This window comes from Schistocerca gregaria, chromosome 7 (genome assembly GCF_023897955.1).
Source record: "Schistocerca gregaria isolate iqSchGreg1 chromosome 7, iqSchGreg1.2, whole genome shotgun sequence".
NCBI lineage: Eukaryota > Metazoa > Arthropoda > Insecta > Orthoptera > Acrididae > Schistocerca > Schistocerca gregaria.
In genome coordinates, this window is record NC_064926.1 from 214,068,533 (window position 1) to 214,091,816 (window position 23,284).

General features: G+C 39.1%; 1 protein-coding gene across 1 annotated transcript in view; it reads left to right on the forward strand.

Annotated features, from left to right (window-relative positions):
- Positions 1–22,718, forward strand: part of LOC126281641 (dehydrogenase/reductase SDR family member 11-like) — a 147,722-nt gene extending 125,004 nt beyond the window's left edge. The window contains exons 6-7 of the mRNA XM_049980772.1: positions 17,212–17,358; positions 22,578–22,718. Coding sequence (XP_049836729.1) covers positions 17,212–17,358; positions 22,578–22,631 — 201 coding nt within the window. The 3' untranslated portion in view covers positions 22,632–22,718. The remainder of the gene's footprint in view (positions 1–17,211; positions 17,359–22,577) is intronic.
- Positions 22,719–23,284: the final 566 nt, after the last annotated feature.

Sequence of the window (23,284 nt, forward strand, 5' to 3'; positions counted from 1 at the left end):
AGCTACCGGGGGCGGACTAATGGTCAAGTGGAGTAAGGCACAGTTGCCTCACTGAAGTAAGAGTTTGTGAATATATGTAGTCCATGTGGCCTAGTCAGTGGCATCTTAAACATTAGCATTTACTTGCCAAGCCACCATGTCTACACATATTTTATCAATTAAAAACATAGAATAGAAAGAAATAATTTGTTATTTTACTTTTTACACCTAATACATTACAGTTTACTAGGAGAAGGCTCATCAATCTGGCACCACACATTCACATCATAGTGTTTAGAACAGGGCTCAGACAGAGAAAGAAGCACGTTATTTTTAAACACTTGAAGCAGCAAGTTAAATCCTTGTAAAAAACCAAATAGCAAAGGAATAAGATGTGTAGAAAAAAAGTAATAGTCTATGTTAGCGGTAATCAACCTTTCTTATCTGTCACATAATGGTTCTTTATAATGTAGGAAAGTAACTTTACTTTCATAAAATTTATAAAGCAAGTTAAAACGTATAATAATAATTACTTTGTCAAAATGCTATGAACAGCTAATAAAAACATTTTTAAAATTACTGCTGCTGCCACCCATCATGGAATCTGGAAAGCCCCCTAGTTGGTGGTAGGGCCATGTTGGCTACCACTGGTCTACAGCATTCAAACTGCGACATCCTTCAGTACGTAAAATTTTATAGTCACTTTACAATTATTTCTTGATATCAACTCTCGAACATATTATAAGCAGTAATGCAATCACTGGTATCATCATCTAGGAAGCCATAATCCTCTAGTTGAATCATTGTAACATATTCAGCAATATCCATAACATCTGATTTAAGTCTTTTATCGAATACATCAAAGTTGGACAGTTACTTTTCTCCATTAATCAGGAGATAGTGGTTGAGGCGTCAATGAAATTCTCTTGCCATATACACTCACTGCCCTCATATAAGTTAAAATTGAGCACCATTGTTCCACAAAAGATATTAACCTTGTTCATCCTAACGATAAACTGGTAAAAGATGCAGCTTAATCGTCTTTTACACTATGATATTTTTTTAAGTTGCTCACACTGTCACAAATAATGTATATTAACAGTGTTCAATGAATAGTTCATCCAGTTGGAGAAAACTGCCAAAGAATGAAAGTGTCGAAATGTGTAGCAGATGAGGTGAAAAAGCAGTCGCATTACTTGGTAACTACATTGTTTAAAGTTAGCTACAGCTTAAACAACACTGGCTGTAAATGTGTCAGTCTCAGTATGATGTCAGACTGGGAGTTCTGTCCAGTGTTGTATTTGAAAATCCACGATTTTGTGATGCTAGAGTGATATCTGTAGATGAGTGGTGTTGACTATGTGATACGTCAATAGAAATTTCAGCTTTCATCATCAGTAGTGTCGGGAGATAATATGTTTACAGCAAAAGTCTTCCCAGGAACAGTTATAATATTCGCTAGCAGGGAGAGCATACAGATACAGGAGCAGACGTTTAAGAGTCTAGCATATATAAATTGTTGTATAAAGTATGCAGTAGACTGTCGACTAAGGTGGCAGTTAACTGCTTCATATGTGTTTGTTTCCTATAAAATACCCTGTATGCCAATGTGAGTGCTTAGTCGTCGTTGTGCCCGAATGGATGAAACATACACATCACAAAAGTCTTGTAGTAATTAACTGGTCCTGCAGTGATGCTGCAAACCGCAAAAAGAAGGAAACAAATGGATCTTTACTTTCTGAAAACGTAGATGCTTTAGTTGTTAGACTTTCAGATTGTGGGAAGGCTAATATGATTTTCACACTGTTAACACAACACGAGAGGATACAGTTCGAGTATGTACATATTTTTCCAAAAAACGCTGTTTCAGCTAAAATTTTAGCTATAGCAGGAGATATTGCATGGTACTTAGAGAGTAACATGCCAGACGTTCAGAGAAACCAGCGATGTTCCACCACCACAAAGGAAAAGACAAATAGCATACTCATACTTGAGGACGTTGCAGAGGAAAACCAGGATGTGATCCGGAAGTAAGTGTTCTTTGACCTCTGTATGCAACTCGAAATACCTTGCTGGAAAGAAAAAAGTTAATACATCTAGAAAATCGACAGCGAATTTGATCTGATGACAGCATGTGCCACCAAGGGGACTGTAGATGTACTGATAATGGTTTGTGTTGTCCACCAACAGACTGCATTGTCACATAGCTACCGAAGTGTCATCTGTGTCTACCCTTAAGTATGGAATGCTCACAGCTAGAAGGTTTAGTATGGTGCAAATGTGTGAAGCAAGCAGGCAACCATGCCACAGGGATGCACTCATGGTTCCTTCATCCAACTGAGTGAGTTTGAGAAAGGTCAGACTGTAGTCTTTCAAGTGGTAGAATGGTCCTACCACAGAATTGCCACACAAGTTGGACATGCTGCATCAGTCGTAAAATGATGCTGCTAGCAGTGGTCACACAAACATTGTCTCGCCCTTAGACAAGGTTCTGGACGTCCACGCAGCACAAACGCTCATCAGCATCATCATAGTGTAAGGCCAGCAGTGTCAGATCGTACAGCTATCACCACACAGATAAGAGGACTTGTGAGTCCAGACGTCTTAACATGTAACAATTGTGAAGCAGTTATTAGCAGTGGGACTATGGGTACACACATCTACAGCCAACATTCCAGTCACGCCACAGCATCTACATTGCCCGATTGATGCTGTTGGAGGATCACTTGAAACATTGAACCACACCGTGTTATTCAGCGATGAAAGCAGATGTGGCTGGCCACAGTGGTCTCGCGGTTCTAGGCGCTCAGTCCGGAACCACGCGACTGCTACGGTCGCAGGTTCGAATCCTGCCTCGGGCATGGATGTGTGTGATGTCCTTAGGTTAGTTAGGTTTAATTAGCTCTAAGTTCTAGGCGACTGATGACCACAGATGTTAGGTCGCATAGTGCTCAGAGCCAAAGCAGATGTGCCTGAATGCAAGTGATCTTCATTCATGCTGTCTCATAGAGTGCAGTCGTGTACACATATTGCCCCCTCCCCCCTCCCCCCCATCAGAGCTTATGGTCTGCAATTAGCTACAGCTCTCGTTCACCTTTGTTGCTTCTGGAGAGAACACTAACCAGTGCTCAGTATGAGCAGAAGGTTGTAAGAGGCATTCTTTTGCCATTCTTGCAAGAGAAAGTTGATATGTTAATCCACACACTGCCCATGAAACTCAATGTGCTCTGTGAGATGTGTAACACCTCCCCTGGCCAACACACACTCTGGACTTGTCTCCCATCAAACACATGTGATTTATGGTGGGACTCATCAACCAATAACTCTTACAGAACTATATGGACAGGTCGAGCAGGCAGTATTCGCCTTTTGTGTGAACCATTGGATGCCAAAGTCAGCGCCTTCATTGCCACCAATCTAGGCTACTGACTACATACTAACTGGGTGGTTGAGCATGAGTCAATACCTGGTACCTAAGAACCGCTTTTGCTATTGATCTGTAAAGGTAATTTAGCGTATTCCATACGCACTGTTGCAACAATAAATCCCGAGTGAACTGGAAATCCATAAAAGGGTGTACTAACTTTTTCCGGGAGTGTAATTCAATTGGGCCAGACATACTCGAGGATCCTGAGGCAGTTGGTCCAGGATAATGTGTATCTTGTTATCACTTTTAAACAAGGCAATCTGAATTTAAAGCATATTACAAAGCCCATGTAGAAACTGACATGTTAATCAATGAATTCGTTGCTATATCCAAAGATTGCTGTAGTAACTCACAGTAAGGCTTTCTGGTTATTGATGAAACTAGTAAGTTCAATGAGGTTCAATATAGATGAAACTTTCCAGAGGCTGCCCATAATGGGCAGTTTTCCAAAACGTTACTGTGTCAGCACATTTTCGACTATAGACTAATTTGCAGAGATGCACTGCTCATCCCTATGGGACGAAGCATAAGCAAAACATATGTTTGTATTTTGACAGAAAGATTTAGGCGATCAATCCAATATTAATGAAATTGGATAGCGGTCTCAAGGCAGTAACTACAAAAGGTGATGCTCAGATGAATGACAGAATCCAACAAACTGGGCAAGAAATCAACACAGGGTTAACGGAACTGGATAGCATTATCAAGGTAGCAGTTGTAGCAGATGATACTAAGGTGGAATAGTTTAACGACAGAATCCAGCGATGTGAGGCACATGAAGATGGGAAAAAATGAAATAATCAATACAAGTGTCAATATATAATTCATGAAACTGGATGTGTTTATGAGGGCAATAGTTATGAAAGTCACGTTGTACAGCTCACAGATAGGGGTGCACAAATGAAAGAGTCCATTGACATGAATCTGAGATAGGAAAGTTAAAAAGTCGAACAACGCATCATCACAGCTAGCCCTAGAGTATATCTTGTATAAGATGTGTATGCTGTCCAAGTAGGTTTAGTATGCAGCAACCTCTCGACAAAATGTAAAGTCATAGAAGTGCAAAAAGCTATTCATCTCCAACTATGACTCTTAAAACTGGGACAACTGGACCATGAACAGTCTCTCTGAGACGTTTAGATCCATAACAGAAACTATAAAGCAGCTCTCATTCATGGTGAAGCAATGTGATGGAAGATGAGAAGACAGAATGAAAGAAGAGAGTAAGGAAGCTATCGAATTAGAGGGGTCTGTCAGGATCAACCATATATGTTGGGATTACTTCCTATATACTTGACGAGAAACACCATGTACGTTGGAGACGGGGGGTCTGAACAGACACCATGTTTGGTGGAGGTAATGTTCCTGAGAACCTTGAACTGCAAAAAGCTTTTGCGAAAGAGAAGATATCTCATGTTGAAATATCACGTATGACAAACACACATACGTAACACAATATCCAAAAGGACAGTTAAGAACCACAAACAGTAGGAAATACATTAGCATTATTAGACCAGCAATAAGTGGTGTACACGGCGAAAGCAGAGGCACTGACATTCATCACAAAAAGCTGAACATATAAACTGCAGAGTATATATTTTATAAAAATCCGAACAAAATTATAGACAAACTGTGGCTACTGACAGCAACAGCTAAAGCAAGGAAAAGAGCCCACTAAATGAAATTATATTAGAAGCTTCGAGAGAGATGCATTATCAATTAATGGAGACAGTGGTCTGTGAACTCCACAGGCCTGCCTGCCAAACATTCCAGTACAGATAACTCATAATACGTGGTTTCAGTGATTTAAGGCAGTCTGTTATTGTAGATACGAAAGAATGTTTCGAAATACAGAAGTGTGGTCGGGAAGTCTTACCTTCCGAATTGATCAATGGAGATATTTAGTGTCCAAAGTACAGAGAACAAAACCCAAGAGCTTACATATTAAGGAGAGTGATGATGAAGAGACTGCAGGGAGTTTTTAAACAGAGGAATTACAAAAAAGTTCTGAACTGGGTGTGTTTCTTGTAGAGTGTATCAAAGGCAATGCAGGAGCAAGTGGGCGAACATTCATCGGTTGGTACATAACAGGGCGCACGAACCTCAGACAGAGGTGGTGGTGGTATTCTTGATAAACTGCCAGTTGAACTTAATATTCCAGGATCCAACTTCTGAGGACATGAACGAAACTAAAAAAGCATCTGGCTCTACCTGATGAAGTCTGCGAGTAGCATGATTTAGCATATGCTGAAAACCGAGGTTTGGCAGAACGTTATGCTACAGATCGAATTTTAGCCGACAAAGCTACGCAAGTACATTACAGAAGGCGCATTGACATAGGACAACGTACTGCAGCATTCCATGGTTGATAAAGCAATGTGTGCCAGACTTAACTTGCGTCCTACAATTAATTCAAACAAATTACGAACGCAGCTTGTCAAACAGTAAAAGAGAAACGTATAGGTTGCTTAAAAATTATCAGTCAGCTGTCCTAGTGGCAAGAAGTCTGTTGAAGACGGAGAAGAAGAGAGAAGCAAGAAGAAGAAGGCATGTCAAAATTCCTAGAGTTCTGTCAACACATAAGACATCTCGTGGAATTATCCTGTTTCCAGTTCCAGCAGTAGCAGAGCTATTGGTAATTGGGTAGTTAGCAGGAGGAGGTGCTACCATAGCCTGAACATTAAAGCCTGCAAAAAACGCTCAGGAGTTACTGCAGGAATCTAAAAGGCATAACAGGGTGATTGAGCCGTCACTATTGGTGAAGGACTATATTTAAAACCTTGAAAGAAAAAATGGACTGTTTATTCATGTTGTATTTATGTGGAATATCTTGCTGCAGATGATTTGGTAATGCAAGGAAAGTGGGATCGTAAATTTAGACGTTGCAGGCGTACCTATAACGAACTTTGTTGTATACGAGCGTTGACTGAAAAGTGATGCCCCCACCTTCGTAACTCTTCAACAGTTGGCAGCATTGGTATGTGGCAAGTACTGGCTTGTTCCGAAGCCTCTTCTCTATATCTCCAGTTGGCAGGAAGCCTTAGCATTGACCAGTTGTGTTGTTACAGTGTAAAGTATGGGACCCTGTGCAGACGGTCGGTCAGTGAGATTTTAGCAACGTGCAGTCATTGAATTATTGACACCTGAAGGTGTCACCCTAAAGGAGATTAATCAGAGAATGAAATTAGTTTATGGTGGTTGTGTTGATGTGAGTACAGTTGTTGAGCGAGTAAGTTTAAAAACGTGAGGTAGGAACATTTACCTGCATAGCAAACAGTGAGTTGAACGTCGTGTGACAGCAACCACAGCATCCTCTATACAGTCCAGATTTAGCACCGTCTGACTTTCATCTGTTCCCAATAATGAAAGACGATCTGTAGGGACATCGTTATACTTCTGATAAAGACGTTGAGAGAACTGTGAGACTGTGGTTGTGGAAACAGAGTGTCGACATCTTCCGTGATGGCTTCAAAAAACTTGTTCATCGTTGGCAGAAATGTATCCAATTGGCTGGTAAATATGTGGAAAAGTGAATATTAGTAATTAAATATCACACTGTAAAAATTATTTCTGGGTTTCATTTATTAAAATATTCCCATCCAAACACAATTAATGAAGGTGGAGGCATTACTTTTCATTCAACCCTCGTATATAACGAAAAATAGAATAACGTCTACTTTTTTACTCGTAGGGGGCTTACAATGGCCAGAAGAATAGCACCGATACAACGCCTACAGCCATTTGTTCTACAAGAACCTCAGTGGTCATTTCTGTTTCTCCAGATACATTTATAAAAACGGGCAGCAGCCATATAATTTGAGGTGTAGATGTGATGTCATACACTCTGACTTTAGAAGAGCACTCTGTACGAAGTGCAGATTATTCTCCCCTCCACTCACCCCCTTCCCAATAGATCCAAGCAAGGGTGAATGTAGTATTCCACTGATCAGCGTGGAAACATAATAGTATTCCAAATATCACAGGGCTGAACAGCAAACTCCATCAGAAAATGGCAAAGTTCTGAAGATTCTCTTGGCTCGTATGAGACTGACTATCTAATGCAATTGTAAAGTGAACTGTGCAAGCATTTGACTCATATACAAACGTTAATTCTTTTCATACAATGACTTTACCCAGGAAGGCTGAATAGGGTCAATACCTGGCTTCTGAAGGAGTCAAGTTTTGGCTAACAATACGAAGAAAATTTACGAATAAGATCAACCAGTGGATCTTTTACCATGATCCATCTCAAGTGTAACATTGTTCTGAACTCATACCTCAAAAGTCGATTAATACATATTGTCTACAGATTATTCCCAATAGTGGGACGAGGCTACATGGGGTGCTCCCCATGACTGTTCAGACATTCTGCAGCTGAATTACATCCGAGTTATGAGTTCCACAAGTCGATAGGAATGATACTTCGCAGTAAAATCACTCGAAATAACACCTCCAGTTCAATAAAACGAACGATCACTTGTCAGGAATATATATCCCACAAAGCTTTTGCTTCGGTGATGTTCAATAATAGTGACAAGATGAGAATTCTGATTCAACTCCATGATTATTTAACAGTTCCAAGCAGGAATTTCCTAAACTTCGAAGGCACGTTTATGAAGAATCTTCGAGGTGAGCCCACAGAACGATCACAACTTATGTGTAAAGCATTCACCTTTCTGTTTCAAAGAGCTACAATATGAACTTTAATGATCGAGTGCAGAAGGAACAAAGAAATTACATCGACATTCAAAGATTATGTATCCACATTAAATTCGGACTTGAACGCAGGATAGTCCATTGACAGATCAATATTTAATCACTTTAGTATATACATACCTCTCAACATGTTTCAAGGGTTCTTTGAAAGGAATAAACATTTCATTATGAAAGCCAAGCAGGAACTGATTCTTGTTCGAAGTGTCACAGATAATAATGCATACTTTCAAGAAGTACAAGCAGCAGAAAATAAAACTGTTCTAGATAAATTGATGTGGAAAGTACTACACGTATCTGTGCTGAACTGTGAAGCTTCTGTTAAATTTCCATTTGTGAGAACGCCGAGTATCCAGTTCTACTGACGATTTGAAGACAGCCGGTTGATTAAGACATCTATTTAACTAGGAATGGCTCGATTTATTATTCTGAGACTGCAGGCATAATTAAGAGGGAATGTGACTTTGGATTCCAGCTTATTTGACAACTATAATCTAACCAGTGCAAAACTGTTCCTGAATTCAATATATTACCCGTACAATTAACTACAAATTGATTGGAACAATGACAATAACAGTCTACTGTACAATATGTACTTGGGGTTTCACACGAATTTGGATGTGTACTCAGCTCCATAAGTTTAAAGAATTAGCGCCACGTTCATGATTGACTACTCGAAGCAAAATGAGAGTATCAAAATAGGCCCTATTGACATCCATACTGAATCTGAATTACCTACCAATTTTCCTCCATGCAGTGCAGTAAATGCATTATTGTTGCACTGTTCCCACAGGAATAGCATAGCGATTAGTATAATGTGATGGTGATGCTTCACACCAGAGGCATTCAACAATTACACCTTAAAGTGCAAACATCGTCGTAGATGTAGACGAGTGTGAAAAGTTTGTGTTTAAGGACGTTGCATTCGACAACAGTGAATGGGTACTGACGACATTCTGTACCTGCACTATCGTCGCTTCACCCAAACTGTTTAGAACAATACACTAAAATGCCACGACTTGACAGACAGTTGTGTGGTTAACCTACAGTCACCATGGGAAGTGATGGGATGATGACAGATTTCAGTATGAAGAAATTGCGACATCATTTCTAATCTATCATCATTACAAAAATTCTGTGGCTTCCCGAAAATGCGTCAGTAAGGAACCCTGAAGGTTATAGCTGCCCAACTATTTGGAGACTTAAGAAAAAGTATGGTGGACACATAACTGATTAAATATGTGCTGCAGTAAGTGTGCAAATACTTTTCAGTTGGATTACCAGTAAATGATATTCTCTTTTTTTTAAACTGTATATTTTTTTATTTATTGTCTTCATTCTGTACCCATTACAGGGTTCTTTCAAGTATACATTATATGCTGCCTGAACAGTTTGCTGAGTTTTGGTGTTACAATTTAGAAGCCGTCTCGATATGTTTCTGCAACTGCTGCCTGCATACAAGGGTACATACAGCACTCTTTGTACAGGGTAAGTGGCAAATAATTTAATACAAGAACTGAGGTACACACGTCATTTGGAAAGTGGACTTTCTTCATCATCTCTGTGACATCTCGGTCGTAGTCCTTTAATATTCATTACCACCAGATGCACTGCAACCCATGTATGACCTCACATATGATACAGCAAACATCTCCACTCAAATATGAGAACATTGTCTTGACAACACTGCCGTTAACTGGGCCGCAAATCAGCAGAAGGAATTACTTTTCGTTTCATCACTGGAAGTAGCTAAATTCCAACTCCGATCACGTGATGGTCTGGCGTGATAGCGGGCAGGCTCTAACTTTCTTGTGCCTACAGCTGCAGTATCCAGCCTGTCTAAACAGGGGTAAGGGTCCCCATTTCCTATTGGCTGAAATATACAATGGAATACGGATTTCGTTTATAAAAGAGCCACTTTTGCGTCGATGGTCATTTCAGTCTGATCATTAACAGGAGTCACTTCTCTTCCTTCTGCTAGTGAGTGGACTGGCCACAACCACTCTTCTGCGCTTGTCAGTAGCTACCCTTCATTCCCTATTGAGTTGACTGCCTGGAGAAGCTCTCTGATGCCTCAGAGCAACAACCATCGAAGAATTCCCTTCACTTTCTATTGGAGCAACTCTCTGGTGCTTCTCAAGAGTATCCATCCCAACATTCCTTTCATTCCCACTGAGAAGATTGACTAGAGTACTCTCAAGCGCTTCTCGTTAGGAACTAACACCGTCCTATTCTTTTCCTCCCTTCTTATACCTTTTCAGCGTTCTGTGAACTATAAGCAAAATACTGGCAGTGACGATGGCGCCCCTAATAATCATCGCAAATTTAACTCTGATGGTTCAACAGGTATGTGGTGATGATTTCCGTTCATATTGTTGCTTCTATGCGCTTAATTCTTTTTAGCTGAAATCTGATGATCAGTTTTTTCTCTCCTCTTCTTCCTCTGCTACAGATGGCCGCATACCACCATCTCTGATGAGTACAGTACTCTGGAGGACTTGGTGAGGTGCCTTGGCATTCCAAAGGATGGTGCACGAGTAAATCCCGAATCACCCGCACATAAGTGCCCATTTTCCTCTCTTTCCCTCTCCATGTGTGTGTGTGTGTGTGTGTGTGTGTGTGTGTGTGTGTGTGTGTGTGTGTGTGTGTGTGTGTGTGAATAATGCAGTTACCTATTGTTAGGCTTTTTTCTGTTTGTTGCAGAATTTTTCTACAAAATCGTGGCTATGGGAATGGATGAGATACCACTGCATCCAGTAACAATCAATTCGACGCTGGAGTCAGTCACTTTAATTGATTCAGGTGATAATCATGATGATGATGATGCGCTGGTAATGGAACCAGAGATCCCCATATTTGAGCTGGCACCTTTCTTGTGTGTGAGCTTATGGGGAATGATGCCAGTCATCGAGGTGTGAATTCATGGGTAGTAGTTATTCTTCTTCTACAGTAACAATAATATGCTTGTTACCCAACACAGTTGCATTCATGCATTAGTAGTGTGATGTGTTCTTCTCTAGTTGTAGGTGCCTCGATGATCATGGCTGAGGGAATGAATTAATCCTTTCAACGCCATGGCTTATGATTGTGAACCCATCTTCATTCTCCAGCATTAGTTTGTGGGGGTAACATCAATCATCAAACAACAAATACATGAGTAGCAGTCCTTTCTATTCTCCTGCAACAATAATACGCTTGTAACCCACACATAATTGCATGCATACATTACTAACAGCAGGTGTTCTTGTTTGTATCTAGCTGCACTCGGTGACAATGTTGCCATGAATCAGAGAGTCGATCTGCAGCAGATTTGGATAGAATATTGTTAGAGATTGGAGCCAAAAATATCTTATGGACTGATCCAGACACTGATAATCCTGAAAATCAGTGGAAACATTATAGGCATCTGCTTATATCTTTATTTATTTAATTATGTATATTATTAAATACTTTTTTCTTTGCAGGTGATGAGGGGGAGACATTTGGAAGCAGGCTTGTGCCTGAAACAACAACTCACCATTCATCAACGATGATGATACATCCAAGGCCAGATGTGCCGCTGCCCAGTCCATCATCGATGATTATGTACCCATCACTGGACAAGTCACAGCCCAGCGCATCACTGAAAATGATGACGTATCAGTATCTGGATATGTCATAACCCAGGACTTCATCTATGATGATGGACCTGCAGCCTGACACGCCACAGTCTGGCACATCTACAATGATGTATGCACAGCTGGATGTGCTGCAGACCAGCGCTTATATGATGATGTACCCACAGCTAGACATTCTGCAACACAGCACAATATCTGCGACACAGCTCAGGCTATCAACGACCTGGGCCAGTCCATCATCAACATCCTGGCACAGCACTACAACTCAGGCCTATTTTCTATAGTGTGGAGCATGCTCCATGGGTCTTAGCCAGTTTGTAAACATTGCCATTGGAAACCACTATGACATCACGTTGGGAACACATGCACACACACACAGACATACACACACTAAAAGAGAGCAGTGATGCTGTTGAGGAGAAGAGCATCGTCAACATTTGAAGAATTAATTATGTGATATCACGTGTTAGTCAACTGCAGAATGGTTGAGAACTTTTACCAAGAGCATCATATTGGGAATTTTTTCCAAAAGCAGGAAAGAGGGTCCAGTAGTGCGCCAACTGTGTATTCCACCTCGATATATGCTCACATGTCTTTGATCTATTTAAAGGGTGAAGTCCAGTTTTATTCCTCTCATAAAATATACTGATGCTAAAAAAGAATGCATTAATGTCTACAATATTACCGATAATTATTTCTTTACTTGGTCACTTCTTGCTATCGAGAGAATTGCCATTAAAATTCATGTGATCTGAGAATATATAAAACATCTGGTATCCATGATATTTACAATTTACAAGGCGTCTTATTCGCTATAGAACTCTGATTATTCAGTTAACATATACAGCGTAGATCTTTGTGACAGCAAGCCATAAGATGGCAGTTATGAGCAAATAGTGCAAAACAAACAAGTGAAGCATTAAGTAGTTGGACACCTCTACTTTTCGAAATTAGCTAGTCGACATACCAAAGATATAGATTTACTGCCATTTTCCAAAGGTGAGCAGCAACACTATGAGCAGACCAAAAACATGTTCACCTAGATTCCTCCCAGTTGAATAAACAAGTATATAAATGACTTCTTTGCCATGGATTTCTCAACTCGTTTACCATGAGTGAGTATCTTGAAAGGTACCTCATCGACTGCTCTACCCATGAAGTACCAACTGCCATATTCTTTCACAATCTGAGTGGATAAGATACCAGCTTTCTCTTTCTTGTTCAGCATTTGCGTAATATGCGTTTGAAGGGTGATAAGTAACTATCGTTCCTAATATTATTGTAAAATGAATTTTCTTTACCAAGAAAATCATGTCAAGAATAATGCTCCAATTCCTGGATTTGCTTCGCTTCAGACATGCTTCTCTTCAGAAACTGTGTCAGGAGGAAATGCATATCACCAGAGCCACATATCCTGCTGATGCAAAGTTTCAGCTCTTGACGAAGAAGGGGTATTTCTATAACAATACCTAGATTCAGTAGAGAGACTCAATGAAGCAGTGACTGCACATTACGAGTATATGGTGAATATTTGGCCTAAGTTCCGCATCCCTTATTTAGGGGAATATGCTAGGTTATGCATGAACACAGATGTACAAATGCTCACAGACATTTTTGAAGATTTCCAAAGTGTATGCCTGAGCACATATGGTTTGGATTCTGCCTTCTGTTTCACTGTGCTAGGGCTTTCATGGGGTGCAATCTTAAAAAGAATACATATCAGCATTAAGCTGTTGACCAATGTTGGCATGTTGCTCTATTTGAGCTCCAGATTCACTGGGGACATGTCCAAAGTACACTCAGGTATGCCATTGTGAATTACCTACAAATCGTTGAAAAGGAGTACAGGAATTATGACTTTCCTGTTACATCCTTTTCCTACATGTAAACTGGTACGCCACACAACAAAGTCAACGATTTGTGTGATTCTGATGGTTGCCTGAGGAAGAAATCATCAAACTGAAGGTAGATGTGACTGTGGATGCTGGTGAAGGATATGTTTGGAGGTAGAACTGACATAATCCGCCCATCGCGCACAGCAACTTTCCAATGTATCCAGAGCACATAGTCTCACGAAGTTTGTTTCATGCCAGAGCTGTTGACAACGCTGAGGAGTAAGCAGCGATATATTCTACACTACAGAAACCAAAAGCAATATCTCAGGTTGGGGATGGAACTTCTTACCATCACTCATGGCATCTCCTTCAAGTACTATTGCTGGTTGAATTGCTGGTTGAAGGAGTACATTGATGTAAACTCCCAAAGACAGGTCTTGCAAAGTATGACTTTGAAAACGATTTTTACAAGTTAATGAATAATTCTGAATAATTCTCAATTTTTGAAAAAACAATGCCAAATGTTAGAGAACATCGTAAAACTCATTTAATTTACAGGTGAGAGGGTCAAGAGATTACACGGTTGGACCAAATTTCAAGTGGGCCACCATCTTCAGTGAAGGACTGGTGGATGTGGAGACAGTCAGGTTTCATTGCAGTTCAAAAAATATGTCTATTTTGGTATGTGTGTTCTGGACCACTCCATACACTAGATGTACCAATTCCACTACGAGTTTGCAAAGCCAAACTTCGCTGATCCCAGGTTACTTCATATGGATACAGACTGATAGGTGAAAGTCTGCAATTGTATGAAGTAACTGGCTAAAATCATGAAGAATTCGACACATACAGATATGCAACCGATAATCGTTTTGGAATAACGCCATGAAACAACAAGGTAATCTGCCTGATGAAAGATGAGGCGAAGGGTTTGGAGGTTGTAGAGTTTGTGTGGCTCAGACCGAAATTGTATGCATACCATACAGATGCTGGTTCCACCCAGAGGCAGTGTATGGTGTGCATCGTGTGGCCTCCAAGGCTCTCACAATTGAGAATTACAAGAGGTGCCTGCTTGTGAGCATTGGCACTAAAGCTCTGTATAAAGATATATACAGGGCTTTAGTTGGTGCTGCTCCACATATCGTGTACCATATAATCTTTCAATCACAAGCCAATGAGGTAGATACTGCATTGAAGCTGTATGTAGCATTGTTGAATCATGACAATATATGGTTTATTCCATGGGGACAGGATTGGCACACTCCCGTAATCACACTACTGAATAGTTAAGCATGTGGTTATCTTTTTATTCATTTGTAAACAATGGATGTACATCCAAGTGTGTGCACAATAGTTGGGTGAGCTGCTTGTTATAATTGTTCATGTGTCATTACGCATGCCTGATAGCAGATTATATATATATATATATATATATATATATATATATATATATATATTAACTAGTTTATATGCAGAAAAAATGTAAACATTCTACATAGAAACATATTGGGAAATTTTATATTTAGGTCTTCTAGGTTTAGTGCAATGTACCTGACAGTCATAAGTCTTCAGAAAAATAGCTTTGCAAATAAAACCAATTTATATATGGTGAGCCAAAAGGCTGTTTAAGTATACAAATAAAAAAATTGTAAATTGTTTTTTATTAGGAAAAAATATGTATTTGAATACAACATTGAGAGACTATGTGTATGTCATCAGAAACAAATGGCTTTTGCAATAAAAAATTATTAATAAATAACCATAAATTATTGTAAAAATGCATTGCAAAAACAAAATTTATAATAATAAACCATTATTTAATTAGTTTTATCACTGATCTAATTTCAAAACCCTGCAACTATATAATTATTGTTAATTTGTTTATAACAAACCTGAACATCTCTTCATAACACAGAAACTTCGAACATATATAGCCCAAGTGTGTATGAGGAAAGATCATAATCTCACTCTTAACTTTCACTGATAACCTATTGATGTACATACAGTATTGCCGAAGGGGATACAAAAATAAAAAGTTAGCAGACTTTCCATATTTTTGTACCATATAGTCATTTAGTTTTGCAACTGTGTTCAAAAGTATGCGACATGAATGATTTGTAATGTGAACTACTAAATAGTAAATAATGCTCCCAGTATGCAGGGTGGTCAGAAAGAGATTGAAAAGCATGTAAGGGTTTTTCAGAGGACGTTGTGCTGAAAAATAATTGTTAAGAAAAAGATTTGATACATTGCTTTGTTTAAGAATTGTTTAACATTGAACTTAGCCAATCAGGTCGTTGTGTGCAAAAATTCAAGCACTTGCACGTGCAAAAATTCGGTAGCGCTCAGGCATTATGAGGTGAAATGTACCTTTTTCGGAACTGATAAATTTACATTATGTGAGCAAAGGCTATGGTCGTTCTATGTGAGGAAACCAAACGAAGAATAGTTTTGGTGACACCGTGCGCATGGCGACCTGACTGGCTAACTTTAATGCTAAATAACTAGCAGGAAGCGCAACGTCTACAAATTTTTTTCTGAATAATTATTTTTCAGCACAACATCCTCTGCAACAGACTCATAAGCTTTTCAGACAGTTTCTGATCACTCTGTATTTATACCTTAATCAAATTTCTTATAAATATCTCTTTTTCAAAATCAACAGCTTAGTTCATAGAACCAGTACTATAAGCAAGAATCATCCTAATAAAGTTTTAAAGTTACTCACTTTGGCCCAAAAAAATACCTTACTGAGGAACAAACATTATCAGTAACTCGCTAGGAGCCATAAAAAGCATATAATCACCTTGAAATGTTCTTGAGTATTTAGTCTGTTGGTGTCATGAGTGCCTCTTTGTTTGATTACACATGGTTACAATAACCTAAGAATGCCATATGCATTTCGATGTATTACATAATTACACATATTGTGATAAGTTTGTTATTACCTCCTAAATGAAAACATTTTTACATTCTGTTGAGGTATTCCACATCCATTATGATCTTTTCACTCGGGATCTGAGAAAGGAATATTTTCATATATTTTTTCATAAATATGAATTATGTTGTGTGACATATTCTACATCCTTGTTGGTCTCGTTATTACTGAGTCATGTATCAGAAAGTGTATCTGATCTAATCACACTAATTATGGAATTTTGGATAATTTTTCACTGAAACTCTTTATTAATAATGTCCATACCCACAATAATACAAGACAAAAATGCCCTTCATTACTAATTACTGAAGCTGTCAGTGACCCAGAAAGTAATTCAATATGCATCAACAAAAATCTTTGATCATTTGGCCAATAACACAAAAGTCTAACGAATAGTAAAGCAAATTTCGAATCTAACCCAAAATCGTTTTTTCTGGATAACTCCTCCTATTCCATAGACGAATTTCTATTTCAAAACTGGTGGCCTTAAATAGTAATTAATGTTAAAACCACTTGTGTTAAAACTAATTGTGTGTACATATCCTGTAAACTGACTCATTCCATAGCATTCCGATGGAAAATTCATTCAAATGCTTTATGGAATGTGCAGCTAACTATCTACCGTCTCTGCATTAAAGAGCTTCCTTTCCTAGAGTTTACAGTTCGCAGAAGTTAGACAGAATAGGTTGCACTCTGTTGCAGCAAGTGAGCCCTGGCGTGGTGTACACGGATCTCTTCAACCAGCTGCATCGCTTCAAGCCAGAACGCCTGTATCAACACCCCCATCTCAAGCCAGAGGATATCGCGAATGCCGTCATCTTCGCTCTCGGAGCACCGCCAACAGTGCAGGTACAAATGACACAGTCATTCTTTAGCCAACGGAAGGAAGCAACGGTGCCATCAGGCAAGGTTTCCTCAAGACTTTTTTTTACCCATTATGGTCTTTAGCTATAGACACCACATGTATCCACGTTGTTCTTTCATATTTTCTAATGCCGTCTCACCACATTGTTAGGTGGTATCTCACTGGACCAGAAGACTATTTCCTTGATCCGTTTGCTATGTACAGCCGTCACCATTTCATTTTCATTACAGTTGCAATTACACTTTCTACTTAAGTTTCCTCTTCTTGTTTCCTGTTCCTCCTACAGTTGTCAGCATACGTCTTTTACAGTTTAAGAACGCTTTTCCCACCAGAAGTCCATATTTCACTGCCATACGTCAGAGCTAGACCTACATCCAGACTGTTTACTTTCTGACTCGGACTTTTCTGGGAGCTTTGTTTGCTGAAGGGAATCCAAACCACTGGTTTATTTCTTTTGCTATCGATCCAGTCATTGCTGCAACTGGCTAAGGTTCTACGACTTCATTCCCTCTTTTCATGGAGTAGGGCAGTCTGTTTGAAGGCGACTTTTACACCCTTTTCAGCGTTCGGCGTCTATATTTCGTTATTCTGCTTGCTTCCCTTTTTTCTTTGTAATGCTTTGTAGTTTTTTCCCAATTGGGGATTTATTTATTTACTTGAAAGGTGTTGGGGGACATTTCTGACATTTGCCCAACAACCTGGCTAGAACTACTGGTGTTGGCGTTGACACCTTACTTGACCACATGTCATGTGGCGTGGATCCAGTATTTTATACCTGTTGCTTGCCCCCTCCACAGTCGGTTCTAGGCACATCGTCTGCAGTCCGTTTCCTCTAGAAACGTCTTTGTACCGATGCATCTGGACACAAGCTGGGGTTCTGTTCTTGGTACGGTGCCTCTGGTGCTCCATCTACGGTTCGTACCCTATGTCCACGTTCTCAGTATTTCGTTTTGTTCAACAAAACCACTGCTAGTCGCCTCTGCACATCACATGATGGCGACAAGCATCTAATTGTTTCTGACCAGCTACAAATCCTGCAGGTATTTTCGTTATCAATTTAAGAGTTATTGTTTTTTGTTGTTGGCTTTATGAGCATAAAATGAAACAATTTTTAGGTCCTCGGCTTGACATAACTATAAAGAAGCAAAGAAAAATTCGTGAATTTAATGTTGCATGGACTGCCATTTTCACGTTTACTGAAAACTTCAATAGTCTTTCAGAGATCCGAAAGAAAAAAAATTGTTCAAAGTAAGAAATCAAATTCGCTGGGGCACTTTACAATCAAACAGATGTCATTTAGCATTAAATGTCTTGTCGGTGATATAAAGAAGCGTAAGCAGTTGAGGAACGTCGGACGAGCAAGAGGAATCAAATTCTGTATTTAATTACTGGCTGCAATCGGCCAACAACGTTGATTTTTCAAGTTTTGTGATTAGTAAAGAGGTTGCTAACAGAGAAAGACGTGTATATTGCAGGTACATAAAAAGTTGTTTCATAAATGTATCTGAAGAGCTATATCAGGGTCTTAAGAGCAACGCAGGAATTTTAAAATATAAAGAGTTACCACTGTCTGCTAAAATGGTGAAAGATAGAACTATCAGAATGTCTTCCAATATAACCAGCCAGAAAGTCGAATATCTGAAACTGGTTTCAGCTTTATCAGTAACTGTTGTCGAGTCTTGCAACGTAAATGCTAGAACAGAAGTTTCACTTTTTGTACGATTTATTTCGTTTACAGGTCCTTAAGAAGAATTTCAAAAGCTAAAGACACGGAGAGGATATAACAAATGTTGTAATTGAGTGCACAGAGAAACAGAACAGTCCACTCTGTCTTAGTTTCAACAGATGGGACGAAAAGTACGTAGCCATTTTGACAGAAAAAATTAATCACAAGGTAGTTACTTATAATTACATCATTCAGCAAGAAGCAATTTGTGTGGAGACTTCCCAGAAGAAATTTGCAAAGCTGTGAAATAGGTGATGAAGATTATCAGCTTCATTCTAGATAAAAGACTTAATCGCCTCCAGTTTACAGAATTTCTAGCGGAAATGGACAGTGAGTATGTAGATCTTGTGCTGCACACCAAGGCACGTTGTTTACTAGGAGGTAACTTTTTAAAACGTGTCTCTCCCATATTAATATAAATTAAAGCACTTTTCCTTGCTAATGGTGTTAACAATTCAGGACTAACGTATGATCAGTAGATCCAAAATTGTTATTTCACGGTAGACGTTTCATGTCATTTAAATGAACTTAATTGCAAACTACAGAGGGAGGGAAACACACATCTTTCCACATCAGAAATTATTTAACTTGAAAATAAATTTTCTCTTTTTTGCTCAAGATCCTGAATGATAAACGTTTATTCAGCTTTCAAGCCTGTTGAAAGATCACCAAGAAAATTACTGTGATACCAACATTTGCTATTTTAAAACAAGGCTTTTAAATATGAGGGAAGCTTTTCTCAACGAATTTCAGGAATTTAGAAAGAGCAAATGTTAAAACACGTCTCGTAAAACTCCAATACATAATGGTGGCAGGAAGTAACTTATGCTGTAGGTACAGAGTACAACTTCTGCTTTATTACAGAAAACGCAGCACATGTAAGAGTAAATATTCACACTCTAAAGTTGTCCGAGACTACACTCTCAAGGTAGAGTGAGTCTGCCTCAAAACGCCCTCTGATCAATTATGCTACTGTTCCCACCTTTTTTACTGCTGCTGTAACAGAAGTAATTTTTTCTCCCTTTATTCGTGACATTGGAAGCTTTGAAACGCAGTTCCTGGATTTAGAAAGCAAAGAATTGTTGAGCTCGAAATTTTAATACGTTTGTGCTGATATGAAAATATTCGAGAAAAAACCGAATGTAAACCTAGTTCTTAGCACAAGTGCTCCACTTTAAAAGACCTGGGGAAGGAAGATATGTTAACTTTCAACACATGGAATAATAATTCTGACTCAAATAATCAGCTGAAAAATACTAGCATTTGTTGTTCCTTCCTTATTTGCCATGCAAACAATCGTTTCCACACATGAACCTTATCAGAATTAATTAAGAAATCATCTTATTGATGAGAACCAGTAATCGTGCCTAAAATTAAAAACTACCACATACAAACTTAAGTTACCCAAATTTCAAAGGAGATGCAAGGCCATCCATTGTTCACATCGACATTTGTCAGTCATCGTCCCGTAAACGTAAAATGTAAATGTGGTAAGTTATGTCATTGTTGGCTGGGATGTCCAACAGGGTGGGTTCAGCCATGCTTCAGAAAGGGCTCTTTCCTAGTGGGACTGTGAGAGATGTGCAAATGTATTTGTAGAGTGTAGACAAGTGTAATGGATACATTCAATCATGTATAACATGGTATTAGGTAATGATGATGATGAAAAAAGGGAGAGGATGAAACGTGGTGCCGACTTGCCTACTACTCTCAAATAGCATCAAGGGGGCCACTAGGCTTAATGTCCCCATCTGATGAACGGATCCCCTCCCCCCCTTTAGATCTCAAGGAATGGGAAAATAGAGAGTAATCAGGCATTCTTCTTTCAAGAAAATGATTGAAAAGAGGGTGTTACACAGGTTTTTAATAGGAATGGAACTGGAACTCTTTTATGCACACTTACACGTCGTCATTAATCTTACAATATGTTAAAAATACTGTATAACCCAAGGTCCAGAGCCGCCCTCCCACCCCCCCCCTTTCCCACTGCAAACTATTGTATGGGCGCTCTTGTTGCATGTGCCACTGCAGAGAGGCTTGGTATGTAATCCATAACACTGGCGCAAAGTCTGGTGACCAGCAAGTTGACCGCCTCTCCTCCCCTTGCCGGCCAAACAAAGACAAGGAAAATTTCAACCGCCACCGCGATTCGAACCGGCTTACTTCCAAGTCAGGCGCCAACACACAGTCGTGCATTAATGGCCTTGGCTAAGTAGGAAAGTCATGAATTAACTTCATGGATGCCATAAAATTAATAAATAAATGAATAAAATCGTTATTGAGGATAATATGAAGTTGTAGTTTTAGTAGGAATTTAAACCTTAACTGAAGTTTGCTGATTTTAGGGACCATTGTGGAGTGAACCAAAATGTAGTGTTGAGAACTGAGAAAAAGGTGTTTCGATGGTTCTGACATATAGAGACGATCAAAAGGAGAGAGACAACAGAGCTGCACAAATATGTATGGGAGAGTTGGAAGGAGACAGCCTCAAAGAACATAGAGTCTGGGCAGGATAGGGCGTTAATGCGCTGTGAGCAATTTTCCTCCAAAGCGCTGGGCGAGATCATTCGTTCGTTTAAATGGATTCTACCGTGTTATTTCGCTAACTGCAGACGCTTTTAATGAAAAAATTTAATTTTTAAGGGCCATCGATAGCTGGTGAAACGAGAAATGCTGTGGGTTTTGGAACAACGTAACTGAAGTCATTAAACGTTTATTTTGTATCGAGGATTTGCTTTTTATAAGCTACAGACCTTATTTTTCCTCCGTTCTTATTTAATAAACTTAATAAACCACTGTTTCAGAATTCGCTCACAACTGTGTCTGCACAATATGTTAGATAGGTGACAGTTTGTAAACTCTGCTGTTTTGACAAAAAAGCAAATTTTAACATGGTAGCTAGAGAAATGTATAGGTTTTACTCAAAACTGGCCACTCATGACGCTTGTCTGGAAGTTACAGGTGGTTAAGAAGCCAAGCGAAATAAATCACTGCATTTTATGCAGAGTTCTTTGTAGATACTAAGCATAGCAGAGGTGACTGATCTTTTGAATGGCCACTATGCAAGTGTGGGTGTGGAGGGGCTCCAATTAATATGCACAAAAAATGTGAGCTTCAATTTGGAATTGCACTTCCCCTCCAGCGTTCGGCATTTTCCCTACAGCGCCTGAACGTAATTCGCATCAATACTGCTCTGCTCATGAATGCCTTGCCAACTGTGCATCTGTCGACCATAGTATTTTGCATGAACTCTACCTCAATCAGAATAAGGACATTTTCAGCGAAGGCCAGCTTGGGAGTACCATTATTAAGTTAATAACAATGTATCTATCGCTACAATTTAAGTTTAAAAAATTTGTCTCTCAGAAAAACATTCAGTCATCGTACTAGTGGTATTTGGCACTATTGGCTAATGAGTTTGCTGATCCCTGTCCTATTGCAATCATACAATAACATTTCCTCTTTCTTTTTTTCCAGGTTACAGAAATGATTGTATTGCCTGTTGGACAGAAAATGCTTGGCCAGATGTGAATTGTGTCAAAATGTGAACGTTGGAAGATAAAAGTTTTTTTTCTTTGAATGTATTCTTACTTAAATAAAACTCTCGTTGATAACTACTGTTTTGTTTTGTATCTCGTCGACTCTTATGAATTACATTGAATGGCTAACCATTGGGGCACTACAGTAAGAACACATTTTCTGCAACACATTCGTGTTTGTCAGGACGTATACATTACAATCTACTGGATCTACTAATGGTACATTTTACATACATGTCTCATGTTTGGCTGTAATTTTTCGTACAGTAGACGAGAGGCCTAAGGAAGGGAACATACCTCAATGCAAGTATAACTAGAAACAGCATGCCTATTTTGCTTTTGTATTGTAGTACAACTACCGTTTGCTTTAAACTTGTGTATATGTAACTTGATGTTCTTCTCATAGCACGATTATACAATTTGTGTGTTATAGACCACCTCGTAAAGGATGACAACGTCATTTCGTTTTAGAAAATGATGGTAGTACCATACACAAACTTTCTGATGCCGCTATCATACTGGCAATATCATATATATATATATATATATATATATATATATATATATATATATATATATATATATATATCAATGATGTCACTAAAGAGTAGAGTCGCAATATGACGGCGAGCGCAAAGGGCGTGT